Genomic DNA, 21,252 nt, shown 5'->3' on the forward strand with positions numbered 1-21,252 from the left:
GCTGTCTACTCCTTTAGGTGTGATTTCTTCTTTTTGATCGAGAGCTTCATGTATGCTGTTAATTACCAATATAAGATCTCTCCAAAGTTTTTGTGTAGTCACTTGGTGTGATGAACTTGCCTCTTAGAACACCATCAGTGCTTCCCATAAGTTTTGTTATCTTATGTATTCATTTGCACTCAACCCTAGAAAGTTTTCGTTTCTTTCTTAATTTATGTCTTGACCCATTTTTCCAATGAGTTGTTCAATTTTGATGAGTTTGAAAACTTTCTAATGTTTCTGTTATTATTTATATTCAGTTTTAATCCCTGGCAGACTGATAAGATTCAAATTGCCATTTCAATTTTCCTGTACCTCTTAAAACTTGCTTTGTGTACAAGTATATGGTCAATTTTAAAGAAAGTTCATGAGTTTCTGAAAAGAAGACATTTTTGTGTTTGTGAAATATTGTGTAAATATCTAGTAGGTCCGTTTGGTCTATAATGTTAGTTAGCTTCAGAATTTCTCTGTTTAGCTTTTTTCTGGATGACCTGTCTATTGACAGCAGTGGGGTATTAAAGTCTCCCACTATTAGTGTGTGGGATCAATGGGTGATTTAAGCTATAATAAGTTTTTTTATATGAACTTGGGTGCCCTTGTATTTGGTGCACAGATGTTAAGAATTTCAATATCCTCTTGAAGGACTTTTCCTTTGATGTGTATACAGTCTTCTTCCCTATCTCTTCTGATTAGTTTTGGATTGACATCTCTTTTGTTGTGTATTAAAATGGCTACATGAACTTGATTCTTCGATACATTTGCCTGGAATATCTCTTTCCATCCTTTAACCCTGAAGTGATGTCTATCTTTGAAGTTAGTATGTGTTTCTTGGATGTAGCAGAAGGATGGATCCTGTTTTTCATATCCGTTTTGTTAGTCTGTATCTTCTTTATTGCAGGATTGAGTCTGTTGATGACGAGAAGTATCAATGAGCTGGTTTTGCTGATTTATTTTTTTGCTGTAGTGGTGTTTATGGTGTTTTATTTTTGTTTTTGATTGTATTGTGTGTGTACGTGCGTGTGTGCGTGTGTACACTTCCCCTCTTTTAGCTTGTCGGTCTGGGGCTATTTATTTCTTGGGTTTTCTTGAGTGTGGTTAGTCTCTTTAGGCTGCAGTTTTTCCTTCTAGCCCCTTCTATAGTACTGGATTTGTAGAAAGATAGTGCTTAAATTTGGCTTTTATCATGGAATGCTTTATTTTCACAATCTATTGTGATTAAGTGTTTCATTGGGAGTAGTAGTCTGGGCCGGAATCTGTGGTCTTTTGAGTCTGTAGAACAAGGACCAGGCTCTTTTGAATTTTTGAGTCTGCATTCAGAAGTCAGGTTTTATTGTCTTTATATGTTACTTGATCTTTTTGTCTTGGGGCTTTTAAAATTCTTTCTCTGTGTTGGGTGTTTAGTGTTTTATTATGTGCCAAGAGGATTTTATTTTCTGGTCAGTCTATTTGATGCTCTGTATGATTCTTGTACCTTGATAGGTATCTCCTTCTTTAGGTTAGGGAAATTTTCTTCTATGATTTCATTGAAAATCTTTTCTGTGTCTTTGACCTGGGTTTTTTCTCCTTCCTCTATTCCTATTATTTATATGTTTTGTCTTTTCATAGTGTCTCAGATTTCCTGGATCTTTTGTGACAGGATGTTTTCATATTTAACATTTTGTTCAACTGAAGTATCCATTGTTTCTATTTTTTCTTTAATAATCAAGATTCTTTCTTCTATATCTTGTATTCTATTGGTGAGGCTTGCCTCTGAGGTTCCTGTTTGAAATCCTAAAGTTTTTATTTCTAAATGAAACATGTGGTGGTTTGAGTAGAAATGATCCCTGCAAGCCCATAGAGAGTGGCACTATTAGGAGGGGTGGCCTCGTTGGAGGAAGCGTGTCTCATTCTCTTTCCGCTACCTGCAGATCCAGAGGTAGAACTCTCATCTCCTTCTCCAGCACCATGTCAGCTGCATACCACCATACTTCCCATCATGACAAGGATAGACTACACCTCTGAACTGTAAACCAACACCAGTTAAATGTTTTCCTTTATGAAAATTGCTATGGTCATTGTGTCTCTTCAAAGCAATAAGCCCTGACTAAGACACAATGACTCCCCAATTCAGTTTGGGTTTTCTTAGTGTTGTCTCTTTTACTTTAAGATCTTGAATTGTCTTTATTCATTTCCTTCTACTTTGGTTTGTGTTTTCATAGATTAAGGGATTTATTAGTTTCCTTTTCAAGGGCTTTATCATATTTATAAAGGCTATTTGGGCTTTTTTCTTGTGCTTTAGCTATGTTTAAACACTCAGGATCTACTGTGGTAGGGTTCTGGGGCTTGAGTGGAGACATATTGTCCTAGCTGCTGTTGATTGTGTTTTTACACTAGGGTCAAGACATCTGGGTTTGGGAAGATTGTAATTCTAGGTTCTGATTCTAATTCTATCTGTTCTTGTCTTTGTCGAGTGGGTGTGTTGTTCCTGGGTTTCTATTTCCTTTCTGAAAGAGTGTGGGTGGTGGCTCTGTGGTGCCTGGTTATAGACTCTTCTGGGATCCTGACAGGCATAGACACTGGGGGTTTCTGGTAAAACATGTCCCCGCTTCCTTGGCTGAAATGCCAGAATTTCTTTATGTGGTGACCATGACAGCACCAAGTTCTTTCTATAGAAAGATGGTTTCTGAAGTCATCAAGAAAAAAGTTTGTTTGTTTTTTGTTTTCCAAGACAGGGTTTCTCTGAGCAACCTGGGCATCCTGGAAGTCACTCTGTAGACCAGGCTGGCCTCAAACTCACAGAGATCTGCATGCCTCTGCTCCCAGAGTGCTGGAATTAAGGGTGTGCACCACCACTGCCCTGGCAATAAGAGTTTGTTTTAAAGAAAAGGTATGCCTAGAGCCCTGAAGAGCCTGTCTTGTGCCATTCCTAACCTGGTCCTGTGGTGGGTGGGGCCGATGGCAAGAAAAGTATACTAAGACTTTGAAGTAACTTGAAAAAGAGATGGAGGGAAACAAAATGAGGGACGTGGAGGTAAGCCTTGAATGACCTGGTGCTCTCTCTGCCAGGAAAGCGTACACCCTAAAAACACAGTAGTAGAGAAATGCCTTCGCAATAATAAATGACTCCTCCAGGCCTTAGCAGACATTACAGACATAGCAGGAGGTGACAAAAGATTTCTAACACTGTTCCCGGGTGTCACACAAACAATGTTTCAAACAAATGCCTAATCCATCAAGGTGGAACCCCCGTGCACAGAAAAAGCAATAAGCAAGCCTCCAGCTTCAGTGAGGTCGTTAGCTCAGAAGGTAACTTTCCTGGCTCCCAGGATGATAAATTTCATTTGTCCCATGACTTCCTGAGTAAATGATTTTATAATCCCTGGATTTGGCTTATGGAGATGCCTGGTGACTCACGAATGCCAAGCTGACTAATGTCTCATTTACAGACTCAGTATGCACGGGAGCCCAGACATCATTATGCTTGCCAAATAAACGGATGCAAAAATGTTTTCAGTAAAAAAACAAAGAAATTAGCATCCAGTGCACCGAGGAGATACACATCTGAACCCACTATCACAGCGGCCTTCATCTCCTGCTTGCTGGGTTGTCAGGAGCTGAAACACCCAGAGATGTAATAAGAAATAACTTTTCCCATTTAAAAAGCATTTTATGACCTCTTTAGGATCGTGGTTATTCACTGAGACTTTAACATCTATATCTTCCTCGCCACCATGTTGGCTGGTACTTCACTGGTTTTTACATTCAACGAAGGGGGTCTGGACTTCCATAGCAACCTTTATTTATTTATATAGGTAGGTCTGGTTATGGCAAAAGTTCCAGGTGCTTTATAAATATATATTCAAGTATAAAATTTAACCTCATTGTTTCCATCGCCAATAAAGATATTTTTAAAAGAAAGGTTCAAATAGCTTAAACTAATTTTAGGGAGGTTTTAATAGTTCAGAGAGGGATTGTGGGCACAGATGGCAATGACTTTAAATATTTATCTTCCCTCCATCTCCCAAACTCTACTAACTTGATCATAATGAAAAAAAAAACCTTGAAGTTATATATAAAGACAGGACAAAATAAAAGAGAAAGAACACAGTCACGTGGCAGAGGCTGTGGCAGAGACTTAGAAGTTGTAGACAGGCAGCTAAATCTATACATAGAAGCCACATCATCGAAAGCATGTTTGGTAAACTGAGGAATAGCCTCTCCATCTGTATCCTATGTCCATATTTCTCAAAAGGGTTCTGGATTTAGGAAACAAGCCCAGGATTTTTCTCTGGATTGCTTAAACCGCCTAGGAGCCAGAGTCTCCAAACTGAAGAGACAACCCCCCAGACCGGATGAACGGAAGGAAAGCTCGTGCATGACATCAAGATCCAAATCCAAAGCAGAAGACTCAAAAGGCTTGCAGTGTATGGAATGAAATCACCGAATGCAAAGGAACATCAGTAGCTAAGCCAGCTGAATCTGATCTCCTCAAGGCTACCTAAGAGGGCAGGGAGACAGCCGCATTCAGTCCCTTCGTAGGAGCAGGAAACAGCTGCTTTTCCTTTCCTTAAAGACTATCTAAAAATATTAACTTATGAAAAGTGAAAGCTCATTTTGGCTCACAGTAGTGGAGGTTCCTTCTACCCCACTGGCCTTGTTACATTTGGGTCTATAAGGCCACGTATTGCTAATATATGTGGGAGATCAAAACTGCAGAACTCATTGCTGGGAAGCATAAGACAGAAAAAAAAAACAGGGTTTACAATTCCTTACAAGAGCACCTCCGCTGACTTAAAGCTCTGCCACTATGACCCCTTTCTTAAAGTTTCTACCATTTCTAATCAGCACCAAGCTAGGAAGCAAGACTCCATCACATAAGTCATTGGGGGAGACTAGAGATCCAAATGACAGGCCACTCGATATTCTTATTCCCAGCCAACTTTTCCAACAGGTCAAAGGAAGAAGTGTTTATGGGGGTGTTCAAAGCACAAGACTTTTATTCCTTGGTAATGTCCTCTAGCACAGCAAAGTCAAGAAGCAAAAAAGAGAATAGCCAACAAAGCAAGCAGTCGCAGAGGGTCCCCAAGTAACAGCATTGTACCTGGCCTAAAGACATATGTCTACTTGGGAGGAAGACAAAGGGTAATGAAGGAGGGGCGTCTGTGAGACAACAAGGAATACAACCCAATGATGGAATTGTTGAGTTGGTAGTATACTGATGGATACATGTCAAACCTGCCCGGGGCCTTGTAGGGAAATGCAAAACAGTGAATAGAACCTTTATTCTGAAAATAAAGCACTCTGTTTTAAACTGTGGAAGACAACAAATAAAAGCACGGTGCACTGATGGACACTGTAGTTGCCTCACAGATAAAGACTTAACTAAACTTCCAGAAATAATTACATAAGAAAGCCAACAGGAAGAGAATGGATAAAGTTGTCATGGACCCAAATCTCTGCCTACCAAATTAGAGAGCCAGGAAGTATTATGTCACACGAGAGAGTGGGGAAATATGAAAATAAATAAAAGGAAAAATACCTAAAATAACTATGTTTACAAGGGGCAAAGCTAAAAATATGTTATGATTAGTTTTTCACATTACTAGATATTTGTATCTGTGGCTATAACTTTGATGATTACAACTGGAGTAATGGAAACAACTGGAAACCAGCTCAGAGCTCACATGAGGCCATGTCTGCAGTCTGCAGCTACCTAAGGGAATGCTTCGGCAACACTTTTCCACTAAGCAAACGATAAATTAAACTAGTCTTAAAATAGCAAGCTGACATTGCTCACAGTCCATTTCTTCTGCATAGATAACTCTCACACAAACAGTGAATGGAACCCTGGGAAAAACAAACAGCATTAAGAGGGCTGACTCAGAAACGTGCAAACAAGAAAATCTTAAAGAAAGATAGTTGAATGAACGGGGTCTTAGTTTTGAAACTGCTAGCCTTCAAAGAGTCTCTAAGAAGTTGTGTGATGATACACACTTCTACAGAAGCCTGAATACACAATATTAATGAGTTTATGGCACCTGAACTGCTGTTACGTGCAGTGTTGCTACAAACTGCCTAGGAATTGGAATCTATCATATAGGGACTATATTTTAGCCACAGAATAAATGCAGGAAGCAAGCAGAATCATTAACAAACTTTCTAAGAAAATAATTTCAAAATCCAGATAATAACAGAACTAAAATATTCAGAACTTAAGCCAACAAACTGTTTGAAAAGCTGAGCTTTTCAAACAGGGCATCTGAGGGTAACTCCCTAACAAGGGGCAGACTACTCCCAGGATTTCTAATGGGCACATATTGTCCATTCTGCTTTCAAAATGATGCTTCAATATTTCCTGGGAATGTGCAGGAAAGCATCAATTTGCATCCCTGTTGTAGAACTGTGAGGTTGTTTTTATTTTTTTGGCAGGTGTTTAACACATAGATAACATTGGATTTCCCTGTGGAGCTTTTAGTAGAGCATGGCTCTACTAACACCTCACAATGTCTGGCCAGGGAGGCTGATTCTTGACTTCTGGTTCCAAGAATTTGGGGAGAATACACTCCTGTTGTTTGAAGCCACAAAGCAGTCTTCAGAAACCCAGAACAGAGTCCTTCCATGTGCACTTGAGTAAACCTGCAATTATTATGCTGAGCATACCAGCAAGTCTGACACAAGACAAGCCACAAGTTAGACAGAAAAGGTCACTTTCCTTGAAACTATGGAAATTCTGATCCGGGCAGCAAGAGAAGACAAATGTCCAAGTTGCGGGCTTAGAGGGAGCTGTCTTCAAAAGTGCTACTTAGGATAGAGTTTCTTGTATACAACTTCCCAGAAGAACTTCTCAAGTACAAACAGTTTTTTCCTTATCAACTTTTTGAGCCCATTTTAAAATGTATGTTGATTTAATATTAAAATTTAATATAAAAATTTAATAAGAAAAATGAAAGTAAGTAAAAAATGAGAAAATAACATCAAAAGTTTTAACCAGATCTTGTTACCCAGGGATGACTTATAACTGACAGTGTGTTTTTTCTAATATTCTAAACAAAATCTGGGAATTATTTCTTTAAGATTATTTATTTAAGATGCATTGCTGTTTCGCCTGTATATATCCATGTGAAGGAGTCAGATCCCCTGGAACTGGAGTTACAGACAGTTGTGAGCTGTCATGTGGGTGCTGGGAATTGAATCCCAGTTCTCTGGAAGAACAGCCAGGACTCAACCACTGAGCCATCTCTCAGCCCATTATTTTATTTTTTTAAGGGGAGAAGAATTGTGTTTGGCTCATGGTTCTAGGGTACCATTCATCATAGAAAGGATGTCTAGGCAACAAGCACACATAGTAGCGCCTCACCTTGTACCCACAGTCAAGAAAGCCATGCATTTTCTTTGAGTTTTTGCATAGCTTTACAGAAACAGTGTCCTTGCATTGGTAAGACAGCTTAGTAAAGGTCTTGACTTGTAAGCTCAAGGACTTGAGCTTAATAACCAGAATCCAGGTTTTTAAAAGTACATTTTAGGAAGTTGGGCTTGGTGGCACATCTTCCTGAAGCACATATTTTCCCCTTTCTAACATACCTGATGCCACTATCCGGGTAAACTGGATCCTCTCCCAGCTCCAGAGTAGAACACCTCAATAGAGCCTAAGCATACAGAATATTCTGTGCTTTAAACATAAACACTACTCTCAGGGTGGACATGTGACAGATACAATATGACCAGAGTACACACGAAGGCAACTGCTTAGAACGATGGGACAAAGGCTTCTGCAGTGTGCTGTGTTAAGCAGGCTTGGGGCCTGGAATTTTAAAGTCAATTTGTGTTAACAAAACCATCCTGTGTGAGTTAACGCAGACCCAGAAAGACAAGCACGGTATGTACTCACAAGTGGATATTAGACATAAAGCAAAGGACAACCAGCCTACAGTCCACAACCCTGGAGAAGCTAGGTAACAGGAAATACCCTAAGAGAGACAGACGTACATGAGTCTCCTGAGAAGGGGAAACAAACAAAAATCTCCTGGTTAAACTGGGAATGTGGGGGGTAGGCGGGATAGTGGAAGGGAAAGGAGGAGGGGAGAAGGAGGGAGGGAGGAGAACATGAGGAATCAGGATGATCCAGTTCCGGGGGGGAAGGACAGAGAGGGAGAACAGTGGAAGAGATATCTTGATTGAGGGAGTCATCATAGGGCTAGTGAGACATCTGGCACTAGGAAAATTCCCAGGAATCCACAAGGATGACCTCAGCTAAGAATCTAAGCAATAATGGAGAGGGTGCCTGAACTGCCCTTCCCTATAATCAGATTGATGACTACCTTAAATGTCATCATAGAACCTTCACCCAGTAACTGATGGAAGCAGATGCAGAGACCCACAGCTAAGAGACGGGGGTGCAACAATATGAGCAAAGGGGTTAAGATCACGATGGAGATACTCACAGAAACAGCTGACCTGGATTAGTGGGAGCTCACTGACTCCGGACGGACAGCTGGGGAACCTGCACAGGATCAAACTAGACCCTCTGAATGTGGGTGACAGTTTCGTGGCTTAGGCAGTTAGTGGGGCCACTGGCAGTTAGACCAGGATTTATCCCTACTGATTGAACTGGTTCTTTGGAGCCCATTCTCTATGGAGGGATACCTTGCTCGGCCTAGATACAGGGGGGAGACTCCGGGTCCTGCTTCAATGTAATGTGACGACCGACTTCGCTAAATTCTCATAGGAAGCCTCACTCTCTCTGAGGAATGTTTGGGGGATGGGGTGAGGGCCAGGTGGAGGGAGTGGGGGGAGGGGACGGAGAGGAAACTGGGATTAGTATGCAAAATAAAAAAAAATATTGTTTTTTTAAAAAAGAAAATAAAATCTAGCCTAGTCATGTGGCGGAGGCATATGCCTTTAATCCCAGCGCTTGGGTGGCAGAGGCAGGTAGATTTCTGTGAATTTGAGGCCAGCCTGATCTACAGAACAAGTTCCAGAACAGGTTCCAGGGCAAGTTCTAGGACAGACTCCAAAGCTACACAGTGAAACCCTGTCTTGAATTCCATTCCCCCTCCCAAAATAAAACTAGCCTAAGAAGAACTCTAGATATGAGGACAAGTAGAATCCTGGTTATTACAAAGCAAGGCCTCCAGGGGAAGCCCTGGAGTACATCACAGTTGACCCTCCTGTTAGAATTTGCAAATGAGAAGCCAAACAAATTTCAGTAAGTTAAGATAGTTCAAATTTCCTGTTAGTTTTGCCCATAGCACCCAAGATTCTTATTTATCTATGACGTTTTATTAGTGACCAGACCACTCAGGAGTCTAAGATATAAATGAAGAAAGAAAATTAGAAAAGGAGGTGAGGAAGAGAGAGGAAGTGAGGAAAAAGAGAATGGAATTGAGGAAGGAAAGCCTCAAGAAACTCACAAGTCCACAGGGAGTAATGATTACTCCCCCCTCTAAAAAGTGTATCTTTTAGAGTCCATGAAATGGTTCAGTAAAAACTCCTTAAGTTTTTACTGAGTACAAACTTGGGTGCTGTGTTCAATTTCCAGAAGCTATACCAAAGTGGAAAGAGAAAACGTGAATTCACAAAACTGTCCTCTGACCTCTGCATGGTCCCTGACAATAATAATTTAAAAATTACAAAATTAAAGCTTATCCATTAAACAAATATTTTTTTGTTACTGTCAGGTTTTTCCTTCTTGTTACATTCTTTCTTTCTTTTTTTATTAAAATTTTTTTCACTTTACATACCAACCCCAGTTCCCCCTCCCTCTCCTTCTCCCACTCCCCCACCTCCTCCTACTTCCTACTCTTCATCCACTCCTCAGAGAGGGTAAGGCCTCCTTTGAGGAGCCAATAAAGTCTGGCATATCAAGTTGAGGCAAGACCAAACCCCTCCCCGCCCATATCAAGGCTGAACAAAGCATTTATTCCACCATAGTGAATGGGCTCCAAAAAGCCAGTTCATGTACACAGGACAAGTCCTGGTTCCATTGCCAGAACCTTCCCTCCAACAGACGAAGCTACATAACTGTCACTCACATTCAAAGAGCCTAGTTTGGTCCCATGCAAGTTCCCCAGCTGTCAGTCCAGAGTCCATGAACTTGTTAAATTTAAGGAAGCAAGAAGTAGTTGTGTTTAAATTTGCTTATGAGGGAGTCTGGGAGAGAAGAAAGGAGACATGCATCAGCTACCACACACCCTGATTTAGAGAATTGGGAACAATAAGGAGCAGGGGACTAAGTGTGCTCTGCACACTGCTGCGGGTGACCGTCACTGCCCCACTGTCAGCTCCATCAGATTGATCAATGTCTTGAAGATCAGTAAAGCACATCTCAGGGTGTGTCTGAGATGGTGTTGCCAGAAAATATTAGCTCACCAGCGTTCTGATGGAGGGGACTACTGATGAATCCCTGGAGGGACTCATATTATGACAGTGGGATCTGGAGAGTGAAGAAAGAGATGTGAGTCTAAGATGAAGGAAGTGGTTCTCTGGAAGTGCATCCCGCAGCCCGTCCATTGCCTGGGCTCTTTCTTTAGTCCTTCCTTCCACTTCTTGTACCCCATCATGTGAGTGTCCCGGCACAGGGTTCCACTGTCAAGAGTTCTGCCCATTTACACAGGGGCCAAGCAACCACAGACATAGCCCTACACAGTCATGAACAAAATAAACCTTTCTTCTTCTTGAGTTGTTTATGTAAGGTATTTGCTTACGGTGGCACAAAAGCAACTAATAAGATATTCTTCATGTTCCTCGAATTCTGTCTGGATATTCAAATAAGAAGCTGATATTGAAAAGGAAAAATCTACATAATAGAAATTGCTGAATTCCTGTGTGCGAATGGGTGTTAATGGTTAAGGAAAAAGAATGAGCTTTCGTTTGAAATGAGAAAAATGTGGCAGAGCCACATGTGGCATGCCTCTAATTAAATACACGCGTGGTCACATAAACACAAAAGCTCCAATGGAGAAAACAGCCACTCGTGGCGCCGATTTCCAGCGTGTTTCAGTTCGAGTCGGGAGCCCTTATCACAAGTTCAATGGCTGGATTCCACGGCTTGGACTGGCTGCTGTACATAACCGCTACACGGCAGGGCTTGGGAACTGCCAATAAAACCTCCGGCTCAGAAATGTCTCTCTCTGCTGCGTCCCGTGAAACTATAAATCAACCACGTTGAGCTACCCGGTTTGATGTTGAGTTGACACAAGTTAGAGTCATCTCCGAAGAGGGAACCTCAAGGAAATGCCCTAGTGAGATGCTGCTGAGTAAGTCTGTAGGGCATTTTCTTAATTAGTGATTGACGTGGGTGGACCCGGCTCGCTGGGAGCAGTGCCAGTCCTGGGCAGGTAATCCTGGAAGGCAAGCCATGAGGAAAAGCCGCTAAACAGCACCCCTCTATGGCCTTTGTTTGAGTTCTTGCCTCCAGGTTTCTGCCCTGCTTGAGTTCCTGCCCCGACTTCCCTCAATGATGGACTGATACTTGAAAGTGAAAGATAAACCCTTTCCTTCCCAAGTTGCTTTTGGCCATGGTGTTTTTTTTAATCACAACAATAGAAACCCTAAGACACGCATCCTTCTTGATTGCTAAGGGATTATTGCTGCTTCACTTGAATTCAAAGAATCTCAAGAAAAGTGGCATTCATGTTCTTATGGCTTATGAATCATTAACTCTTTGTTGAAAACCGGTTTGTCTGAGAGTTTCTGACCTCACAGTAGAAGAGGACATCAAAGTCCTTAGGTGGGGCCTGCAGCGGTGCCAGCTCAGTGCCCTGGGGGAAGGAGAATAGGGCATGTCCGGATTTCAGCGAGACAGCAGACGTAAGTGACTTGCTGGTGTGGCTCTGTGACAGACAATCAGATAAAGGATGCTGGACACTCCTCAAGCTTCAAAAAGAAGGCTAGGTCCCTCCCTGTGTGGGAAGTATGGAAGTGAGAAGGGAAGAGAATGGGGGAAAAGCCACCTGTTTCCTCACATACCACTCGAATTCAGATTAGTGAGGAGGGCCCAGCTGGCTGTCCATCCCTCATAACCTCAGCTGCATGGAGTCGGTGTAGGGAGAAGACTGGGTAAATCCAGAGTTGGGGCAGACACACTTAACTCCAACAAGGCTTCTATGACACTAACTGCTTGTGATCCTCCTTCCTGAACTTTGACCTTCATCTCTTCCATTGAGATGCTTCCTGCACTTTCTAGAAGTCCTTGCGCTCTGAAGTGACCACCAACCATGAGCATTTTAAAGTGCTTTAGAGACACGTGAGGTAAGATATGTTTCAATTCCCACCCCCCACACTATACTGCTGATATTTTAGTTCAAACTTGTGAATGCCAAGAAACAACAGAGGAGCTCCACGGAGTAGGCTTTAAAGAGCATCCACAAGGATGGATAGGAGCTCAGTGGGCACGTGGAGCTTGCGGATACATGCATGCATGTGTGTATGCATTTCCCTAGTAAGTTTTATGTTACAATATACTATTTCATGTTATATATAATGTGTTTTATAATAAAGCATATTGCTTTTTAGTATATGCTATGCCTCTTTTTTTTAGAAAACTGAATTTAAGATTCTGAATTACTGTTGTGCTTCCTATAAATCCAGATGACACATAACACTTGCTACCTTGCTTTCTTATTTTTTTAAATTTTTATTTATTTTCTTTAAATTTTATGTGCATTGGTGTTTTGCCTGCATGTATGTCTGTGTGAAGGTATCAGGTACCCTGGAACAGAAGCCAGATAGTTTGGAGCAGCCATTTGATATTTGTAAAAAAAAAAAAAAATCTATGCCAATTAAATAAGATAAATTCCTGAGCTTTGCACCCTTAGATAAGCACGATCATCAGATAACTCACTCTTTCTATTTGCTTTCCTTCCTGTGTCTTTGGCCTCTGACTTAGCACAGTGCAGAAACCAAGCAGTAGAGAGACAGCCTACAGAATGAGAAGCAATGTTTCAAAACATTTTTCTTGCAAAGGGTTGGTGTGCAGAATGGATGCATAAAGAACTAAATTCAATGAACAAAGAAAGCCCCAATAATCCAACTTTAAAATGGAGCAGGGATATAAATAAATACGTCTCCATGGAAGATAGTGACGTGGTGAATAATTCCATAAACTCTGACCCACTACGTTAGCAGTTGAGAAACGAGAAACGTAAGCCCAAACTGCAATGCGATGGACCCCCACTTCAGCTAGAATGGTTTTGATCTAAAAGCCAAAGATCCTGACAAGGATGTGGAGGAAAGACAGCTCTCCACTGTGAGCAGGAGTGGGAAGTAGCAAGCTGTTCTGGAGAACCGTATGGGCAGTCCTTCAGAAACAGGAGGCGCTGTTGCCTTAGGAGGCAGCCTTACTACTTCTGGATGTGGATAGAACGGAAAATGATATCAAGAGCTTAATGAGCGACTTGCACACTCACATTGTTGCTATTTTCTCCCTTTATCTCTGTTTGGATTTCCCACCTGGCTTTACTCTGCTAAGCCATTGGCTCAAACAGCTTTATCCATCAAGCAATAAAAGCAACACATAGACAAAGAACAGCTCACATCAAATAACTTTTTACTTTTATGTGAACGGAAATGCTAAAGAATATGGTTTGATCGTTGGACATAGTACCCGATAAAATTTTATAATTAAAGTTGTAATTCCGTAAACATAATGGAAAAAGTATCCATGATAAACATTCACCCTGGTTCTGACCACTAAGTCGTGTAGAAACTTAGCTACATATAAAAGGAGTGATTTCAAATTTGATGTACAAAGGGTCAAGTAGTTTCAAAAGAGATCTGTGGAGAAGTATGGCCGCTAGCCGAGTTGTGAAGAAGCACCAGAATCTGTTACTAGAGACACTGGGACAAACCTAGATTCTGCCACTTAGTCAGTGGGTGCCAAAGACAGAATAAGAAATATCTTCTTGCCTCAACTAGCTCATCTGTGATACGGTGGTGCACACAGCCCTTAACCCACTGAGTTGTCAGGAGGGTGAACCCATTCTGTACCAGGAAAGGCACATAGACACAGTAAACACACTAGATGTGCTAACCCACAGCTGCTCTCCAGGATCACAATTCCGCATTAGTGTTTTTATCGCTGCTCACCACCACCATCATCATCATCATCATCATCATCATCATCATCACCACAACAACATGATCTCTGTTTTATTCCAGTTTTCGGAACTGAGGGCAGTGGACCTAGAAGTGAGTCCGTGCCAAGTAGGACAGCACCCCCTTGAAGCCAGGACATGCAGAGGCGTAGAGCCCACAAGTGTGTGCGCAAATCCCAGACCCCTGTAGCATCCCCCACCCCCTAGATGGCTCGTCCCTGCTTTGTCACTTGCCAATCAGTCAGTGCTCAGGTTACTTACATGTATATTACCCCTGTCACACCACTCTGCAGGCAAAATTCTCAAGCACAAAACAGCTCACCTTCAGGTAAATTTCATGGTAGACTAGAGCGCAGGCTTCTGCTCTCCAGCCCTAAAGCTTGGTTCCTGGGAAAAAGAACTTGGAAATTCTGATATACATGCACATTTCTAAAAGTCCCTGTGATTGGGATACCGAAACAGCTGAGCAGGTCATGACACCTGCTGCCGAGACGGACACAACCTGGGTTCTGTTCCCTGGACTCACGTAGTGGAAAGGAGAAAACTGACTCCCAAGAAGTTGTTCTCTGACTTCTGCAAGCATTGCATACACACGTGTGTACACATTCTCTATAAGTAAGTAAACAGTCACCATACCATGAGGATCAAGAAGACCTTTTACAAGAAACTAAACAGGAAAAACATACTTGACATTACCTTACTTGGACACTCGTATTCCCTTTGCTTGTTTGTACACTGCATTTCCTACAATCCCTTTCTCCATGACTCCCACATTCAGTGAACTTTCAATGTGTGCTGATTGAACAAATGTGTGGTAGAAGGTGAAGACACCCAGCATCCCATCATGCAAGAGAGAGGCACAGCAAGTAAGTCATCCAGCTGCAGAACTACACAAGGTCTGTGAGGCTCAAAGCAGCTCCGGTGCGAGTCCTAAGGGGATACAATAGGCTATCTGGTTAAAAACAACAACAACAACAAAGAAAAGAAAGAAAAAGGAAAGAAAGGAAAGAAGAAATGAAGAAAGAAGGAAAGGAAAGGAAAGAAGAAAAAAACAAAACTCCACTAAAGAAAAAAAGTGACAGCAATAGAGGAGAACACACAAAGACCCAGCTGCCTGAAACATGAATAGCCTGGCAGAGCAATCTCTCAGGACCCACTGAGAATACAGATCAGAGAGAATCGGGCTATCTGAGATGAGCGAAGGTCTCAGTGAGGCTAACCTTCACCCATTCTCAACTCCCCCTCCCGTTTGATTCTTCCTGCCTCTTTTTCTTCCCAAAGTAAAAGTTATGCAAGTCCATCTCGGGAGCTATTAGGGAAGAAGAAGCAGTTCTGTGTAAAGACAGGGGGTCCCAAACCCTGGCCCTGCAGCTGGGCCAGCGTTACATTATGCTCATTATTCCTAGGACTCACGAGTCGGAGAGAGAGCTCCTTCTGCAGCTGGCGTCTTGTGAGTTGAGTTACTCACTGGCGAAAAGAGAGAGGAAACAGAGGACTCTGTTCTTGAGGATGACTGGGGGAAGACAGGGGGAGGTTTGGGGATTTTTAAACAGAAATGTCAGAATTTCCAAGATCTAAACTTTAAGAAAATAAACAAAGGAATATGACTTTGAAAACAAGCATGGCATTGTCACTGGGGGGAAAAAGGCAGTTGAAGAATATTTCCAGTTAAAATTTAGGGCTAATAAGTCAATAGCATTCAGTTCGAGAATCACTTGCTGAGGGCTTTCCTCCTTAGGACAGAACAGTCAGATAAAATGGAAATGCTCAGGGACCTGCAGAGCTGCTGGCCCTGACCCCTGATTCTAGGAGGGCCGATATCTATCCCTTGAATTGCTACCATTTCTAAGGATGCAGAATTCACACAGTTCTTTGATGGTCTAATGGGATATTTTCCACCTTGGCTACAGAAACTTCTCCTGGATTCAGCTGAAATCACAGCTAACTTTCCTTTATCCAGCTGGCCAAACACATTGATACCTGGACACTGTCAGTACACATACCCCGTAATATCCTTACCTGAAATCCTCTTCTGATGTGAGAGGTCCTTCTGTATATGTGTTGCTTTTATTGGTTAATGAACAAAGAAACTGCTTTGGCCTTTAATAGGGCAGAGTAAAGCTAGGCAGGGATGGGGGCAGGGGACTAAACTGAATGCTGGGATAAAGAAAGCGGAGTCATGAGAAGCCATGTAGGCACCACTGCAGACAGCGCTAGAACCTTGCCAGTAAGCCACAACCACATGGTGATACACAGATTAGTAGAAATGGGTTAACTGAAGATATAAGAGCTAGCTATCAATATAATTTTATCAACCATAAAATTATCTGTGTTTCTGTTTCATAGCTGTAATTTACTACTGTCATAAATCATAATATAAATATCTGCTATGCAGGAGATCTGATTTGCTATGCAACCCCTGTGAAAGGGTCATTCAACCTCCCCAGAGGGGTCATGACCTACAGGTTGAGAAACACTGCCCTAGAGCTAACATCACAGGTGGTTGTAGGCCACCTGAATTGGGCACTGAAAACCTAAGTCTGGTCCCTTAATTCTGATCTCTACAAAAACATGTGTTCTTTAACCATGAACTACCATTTCATCTCACCAGATGCCCATCTCCCCAGATCCTCAGATTGCCCCAATATCCTTTCCGAAGTAAAACAAATGAGAACAGATTAAGGGCAGTACGTGTATGTGGGGAAAAGATGAATACTGGACTCTATACACTCTCCAGAAAAAATGAAGTTTTCACAGTTTTATTTTTTATTCCCCTAAAAAACAACCCCACTTCTCTTCTTCTTTCCTGTCTCTCCTTTTCTCTCTCTTCCTCCCCCCACTTCTTATTACCCTCTTTCCCTGCCACACACACACACACACACACACACACACACACACCCTTTTATGTGTGGATGAGGTTGCTATGACTTCTTTATCTTGTTGTCGAGCCAGGGTCTCACTATGTAGCTCTGGCTGTCCCGGAACTCACCATGTAGACCAGGCTGGCATTGAACTCTCAGAGATCTACCTCCCTCTGCCTGGGATTCAAAGAGCATGCCACTACACCATTTTCATTCTGCAGCTTCTTTGAACTCTCCCATGCGTTTTAAGCACACCCTTTGGACTCCACCAAACGAAGCTGTGCTCCTTACATTCGTCCCCACGTGCTTCATCTTGCTGTAGGCCATCATCTTCTCCAACAGGAGCCAAACTCAAGATGATGTGAGCGCATCTTCTGAAGGGTGCACATGAACTTATTTCCAGTCACTTTCCGAATGTCAGTGTTTTTCTAGTTCCTAGGCTCTTCACCAGTATTACACATGGCAGACCCAAGGCCAGTTTATAACTCTCTCCCTCTAGTCAACTATTCTTGGAAGGGAGAGTAACCCTATCAAAGATACCCTTTTAAAAAACAGAATCTTAACTTACTTGCCTACATCCTCATTACATTTAGAACGATATCGAAACTCCATGGCATGGAGGTCATGCTTAGCTTGACCTCCCCGCTCAAATCTTCCTCAGCCTCCCAAATCCACTGACCCATTTCTTTCCCTTCAAAGTGACAACAAGCCCCCATCCACTTCGAAGACTCAGCGTTCCTTGTTTTTTTAACCTGAAGGGGGCGTCCCAGAAGCTCTCTACAAACTGGCTCTCACCAGTCAATGGCTTGCACATGCATTCTCTCCTCCTTTGACTCACAAGGAGCAGCTCAAATTCCATAAAGACGCAGTGGCTCTTGTCCACATTCTGCCCCGAGCCTAGCAGACTCTGAGCAGGCAGTAAGTATGTGTGGAATGAAAGGTGTGTGAGGGTTTGTGCTACGACTGTCACCCTAGATGGCTGCAGGTTCCAACCTGACCGCAGCTATGCAACAACAAGAAACCTGACCTGCCTCTCCAGCAACAGGAAGTGAGGAGGAGGGTGGATCCAAGAGGTTTTTTAAAAGGTATCATAAGCAAATACGCATTTTTCTCTTCTCCTTGTTATATTTTCTCCACCCTAAACAAGCTCCTGAGGGCAAAAATGCATGGAACATATTTTCTTTGTTATCGCTAAACTGATTTCTATATTCACGAACTCAAGCAAAATAAAACAGGATATGAGGGAAAAAAATTTAAAACTTACCAAAATTGGATATTTTGTTTCTAGTTTTGTTTCCATGTCAGGATTGTTGTTGCATAAATGAAAAAGGGTGCTTTTGTTTTTAACAGATTCTGAGGCATGAATATTTAGTATAAAATCTGAGAGCGGAAGCAAAGAAAAAATGCAAAATAACCCCCAAAGAGACTTGGGAAGTTTCAAGTATTGTTTTGCTTTGGTTTGGGGGTTGGATATTTTCATTCTTTAAGATATGTTTTATTCAGATTGTAAATACAAAAGGAGGAACTACCATGAGAGATAAAAGCCCCTGTGGACAGGAGAGATGGTTTAACACTCAAGAACACTGGCTGCTCTTGCAGAAGCCTGGAGTTTGGGTCCCAGTACCATACTAGGCAGCTTATGACTGCCTGAAAGTCCAACTCTGAGGATTCTGCCATTGCTGTTCCAGTTACATGAGCATCTACATGCACACATGCACACACATACACAGACACACACATACACACACACACACACACACGGAAAAATAATCTTAAAAAATAAGATTTACCTTATGAAACTTAAAGTTCCTTACAACCACTGAAAGAACAATAAGAATACTATTTTTTTAACATACTAAAACCTATGCGGTTGATGGGTATCCCCCAAATGATGAAGAATGTTCCTATTATTGAGAGAAAAACCAGAATGTGAGTTCAAACTAACACCACTCAATATGCTTGTTAGTCATGCAGTATATTTGCTCTTGAAGCAGGAACACCACTGAGAAACAAGACCCTCATGTGACACATGCTTGTGTCTGGCCCACCAAGAGAAACACTGTTGGCCCCATGTCCAGTACCTTGCAGCCACTATGAGTCCTCGTCTTCATCAGCGGTGTGGTGGTGCACAGCTCAATGGCTTCCGGTTCATGGAAGATGACCGCTGGCATCGGTTCCTTTTTCAGTGTTAGGACATTCAATTTAGACTTCAGCATGGTCTGGAAGTGCTGAAAACACAGAAAAACACACCAGGAGCGTTAAATCACTTGGATATGTATCTTGATTCGATTGCATGTCAAACTTAGTAGCGAATGCTTTGTCTTAATATTTTTGTTGCAGTAGGTGAGGTCAAGAGATGTTTACTCAATGGAGCGGGCAAAATCCTGTGAAGACTGGACTAAAATGAAGCTGTGGAGAATAGACAGTCCCCATTAGAGACGTGAAGACACAAGTTCATGGTGGCATCACCTCACCCAGGATTTGACCATCTGAGAAGATTTTCCAAGTATCGTGTGTATGGATTCCTAGAGACATGATCTGTGTAGATTCAGCATCATCTGGAAGGGTGCTCAGAGAAGAACAATAGAGGGTTCGTTCAGTGGAGAAGCCCATGCACCCTCTCTCCTGAGCTGGCTGTAGGACCTTGGGATGTTTTCTGCTAAGTGGGCTCTTCTCTGCTTTCTCCAGCCAGGATTCTAGGATTCTAGGATTCTAGGACTCATAGGCAGCCCAACACATCAGTTTTAAAAACTTTTCCATGTGTGGCTGCATTTGATCCTTGCTGTATGTATGTTCTAACTTCATTTCTGTCACTATGATAAAATGCTCTGACCAAAAGCAACTCCAGAAGGAAAAGGTTTATTTCAACCTACACTTCCGGGTAATGGCCCATCACTTGGGAAAGTCAAGACAGGAATTTAGAACAGGAATCTGTAGGCAGTGACCACAGAGGAATGTTTCTGACTGGCTTACTCACTGCCTTTTTCAAATCCAGTTACCTGGGAATGGTGCCACCCACACCAATCATTCGTTGTTCAAGACCATTTCTCACAGGTACGACCACAGACCAGTATGGTTGAGGTACCTCTTCAGCTGAACTTCCCTCCTCCCAGGTGACTTTAGATCCTGTCAAACTGGAAGTAAACCTAACCACCCAACCCCAGGTTTTATCTTCATTTAGACCATTGTCACAGCTTCCAACGTGTTTCCTTCACTCCCAACATTCTCCCTATATAAAGTATCACCACACAGAAGACAGAGCGATTCTTCTAAACTCCATCTATGGTACAGCATGCCATGCCTTTACTAAAACTCTCCCAAGCATCCTCATTTCTTCATTTAAAAAAAAAAAAGGCCTTATTTAGCTGCTGAAGTTATCCACACTGTCCCTCTGGTTTCATCTCTCACTTTCAGGTTTTCAATTATGGATCCAGCCTCCTTGGCCTCTTTAGTGTTTGAGAATACACCAGAGATACATGTGTCCTGGAACCTTTAAACATGCACTTCCACCCAAGGTATCTTGAAAGCTGGCTTCTTTGCTTTTATAAAAACCATGTATCCTTACAACCAGTATTATCTAAAAGTGTAAACACACATGTACACACACATACACACCTCTAACTCCATGGGCATGCAACCTGCAGAAAACACAGAATTCCATGCTCAAGAGAGTTACACCCTCACAGGAATTCTTGCTTGGGTTAGTATTTTTGTTTCAAAATTCTCAACAACTGCATCCTTGGATTTATGTTTTTCAAGTGACACCCATGGCAGGGGTGAGCACGGTCATTCAGGAGACACTAATATCATGGACCTCCTCAATCCTCGCTTATCACTTGTGTCAGTCATGGCCCATGACTAAGAATTCTGTTGGGACCAGATACCTGGAATGTTTCAAGAGTCAAGATGAGTATAAAATAAGTATAAGAAATTAAACTTATGACCAAGGAAGCAGAGATACAGACAGCCCAAGACGCTACCCTTAGGAGTCAGAATTGTCTTCAAGTCTTCAAGTGTCTTTGAAGTCAGTTGTGTTCCAGAAACACAAGCCATCAAGAGTCTTCACCTATGCTTTCCCAGGCACTGCTTCATTATATCAGGCAACAGCCTACATTGCAATAACAGCAGAGGAAGAAGGGGGGAGGTGGAGCAGTCACAGTCACTGCCTTCTGTGGTCCTTCCCTGCTCATTACCTGGCCCAAGGCAAAGCATGATATGCATTTATCAAGAAATAAAATCCAAATGGGCAGGGCAGCATCATGCAGCACCTTCACCCTTTG

General features: G+C 42.2%; 1 protein-coding gene across 4 annotated transcripts in view; it reads right to left on the reverse strand.

Moving 5' to 3' along the window:
- The window catches only part of Pid1 (phosphotyrosine interaction domain containing 1), a 227,200-nt gene that overhangs the window by 96,669 nt on the left and 109,279 nt on the right, over positions 1 to 21,252 (reverse strand). For all 4 annotated transcript variants that reach the window (XM_048459076.3, XM_048459078.3, XM_048459079.3 and 1 more), the window contains one exon: positions 19,054 to 19,200. In XM_048459076.3, coding sequence (XP_048315033.3) covers positions 19,054 to 19,200 — 147 coding nt within the window. The remainder of the gene's footprint in view (positions 1 to 19,053; positions 19,201 to 21,252) is intronic.

This window comes from Myodes glareolus, chromosome 1 (genome assembly GCF_982192425.1).
Source record: "Myodes glareolus chromosome 1, mMyoGla1.1, whole genome shotgun sequence".
NCBI lineage: Eukaryota > Metazoa > Chordata > Mammalia > Rodentia > Cricetidae > Myodes > Myodes glareolus.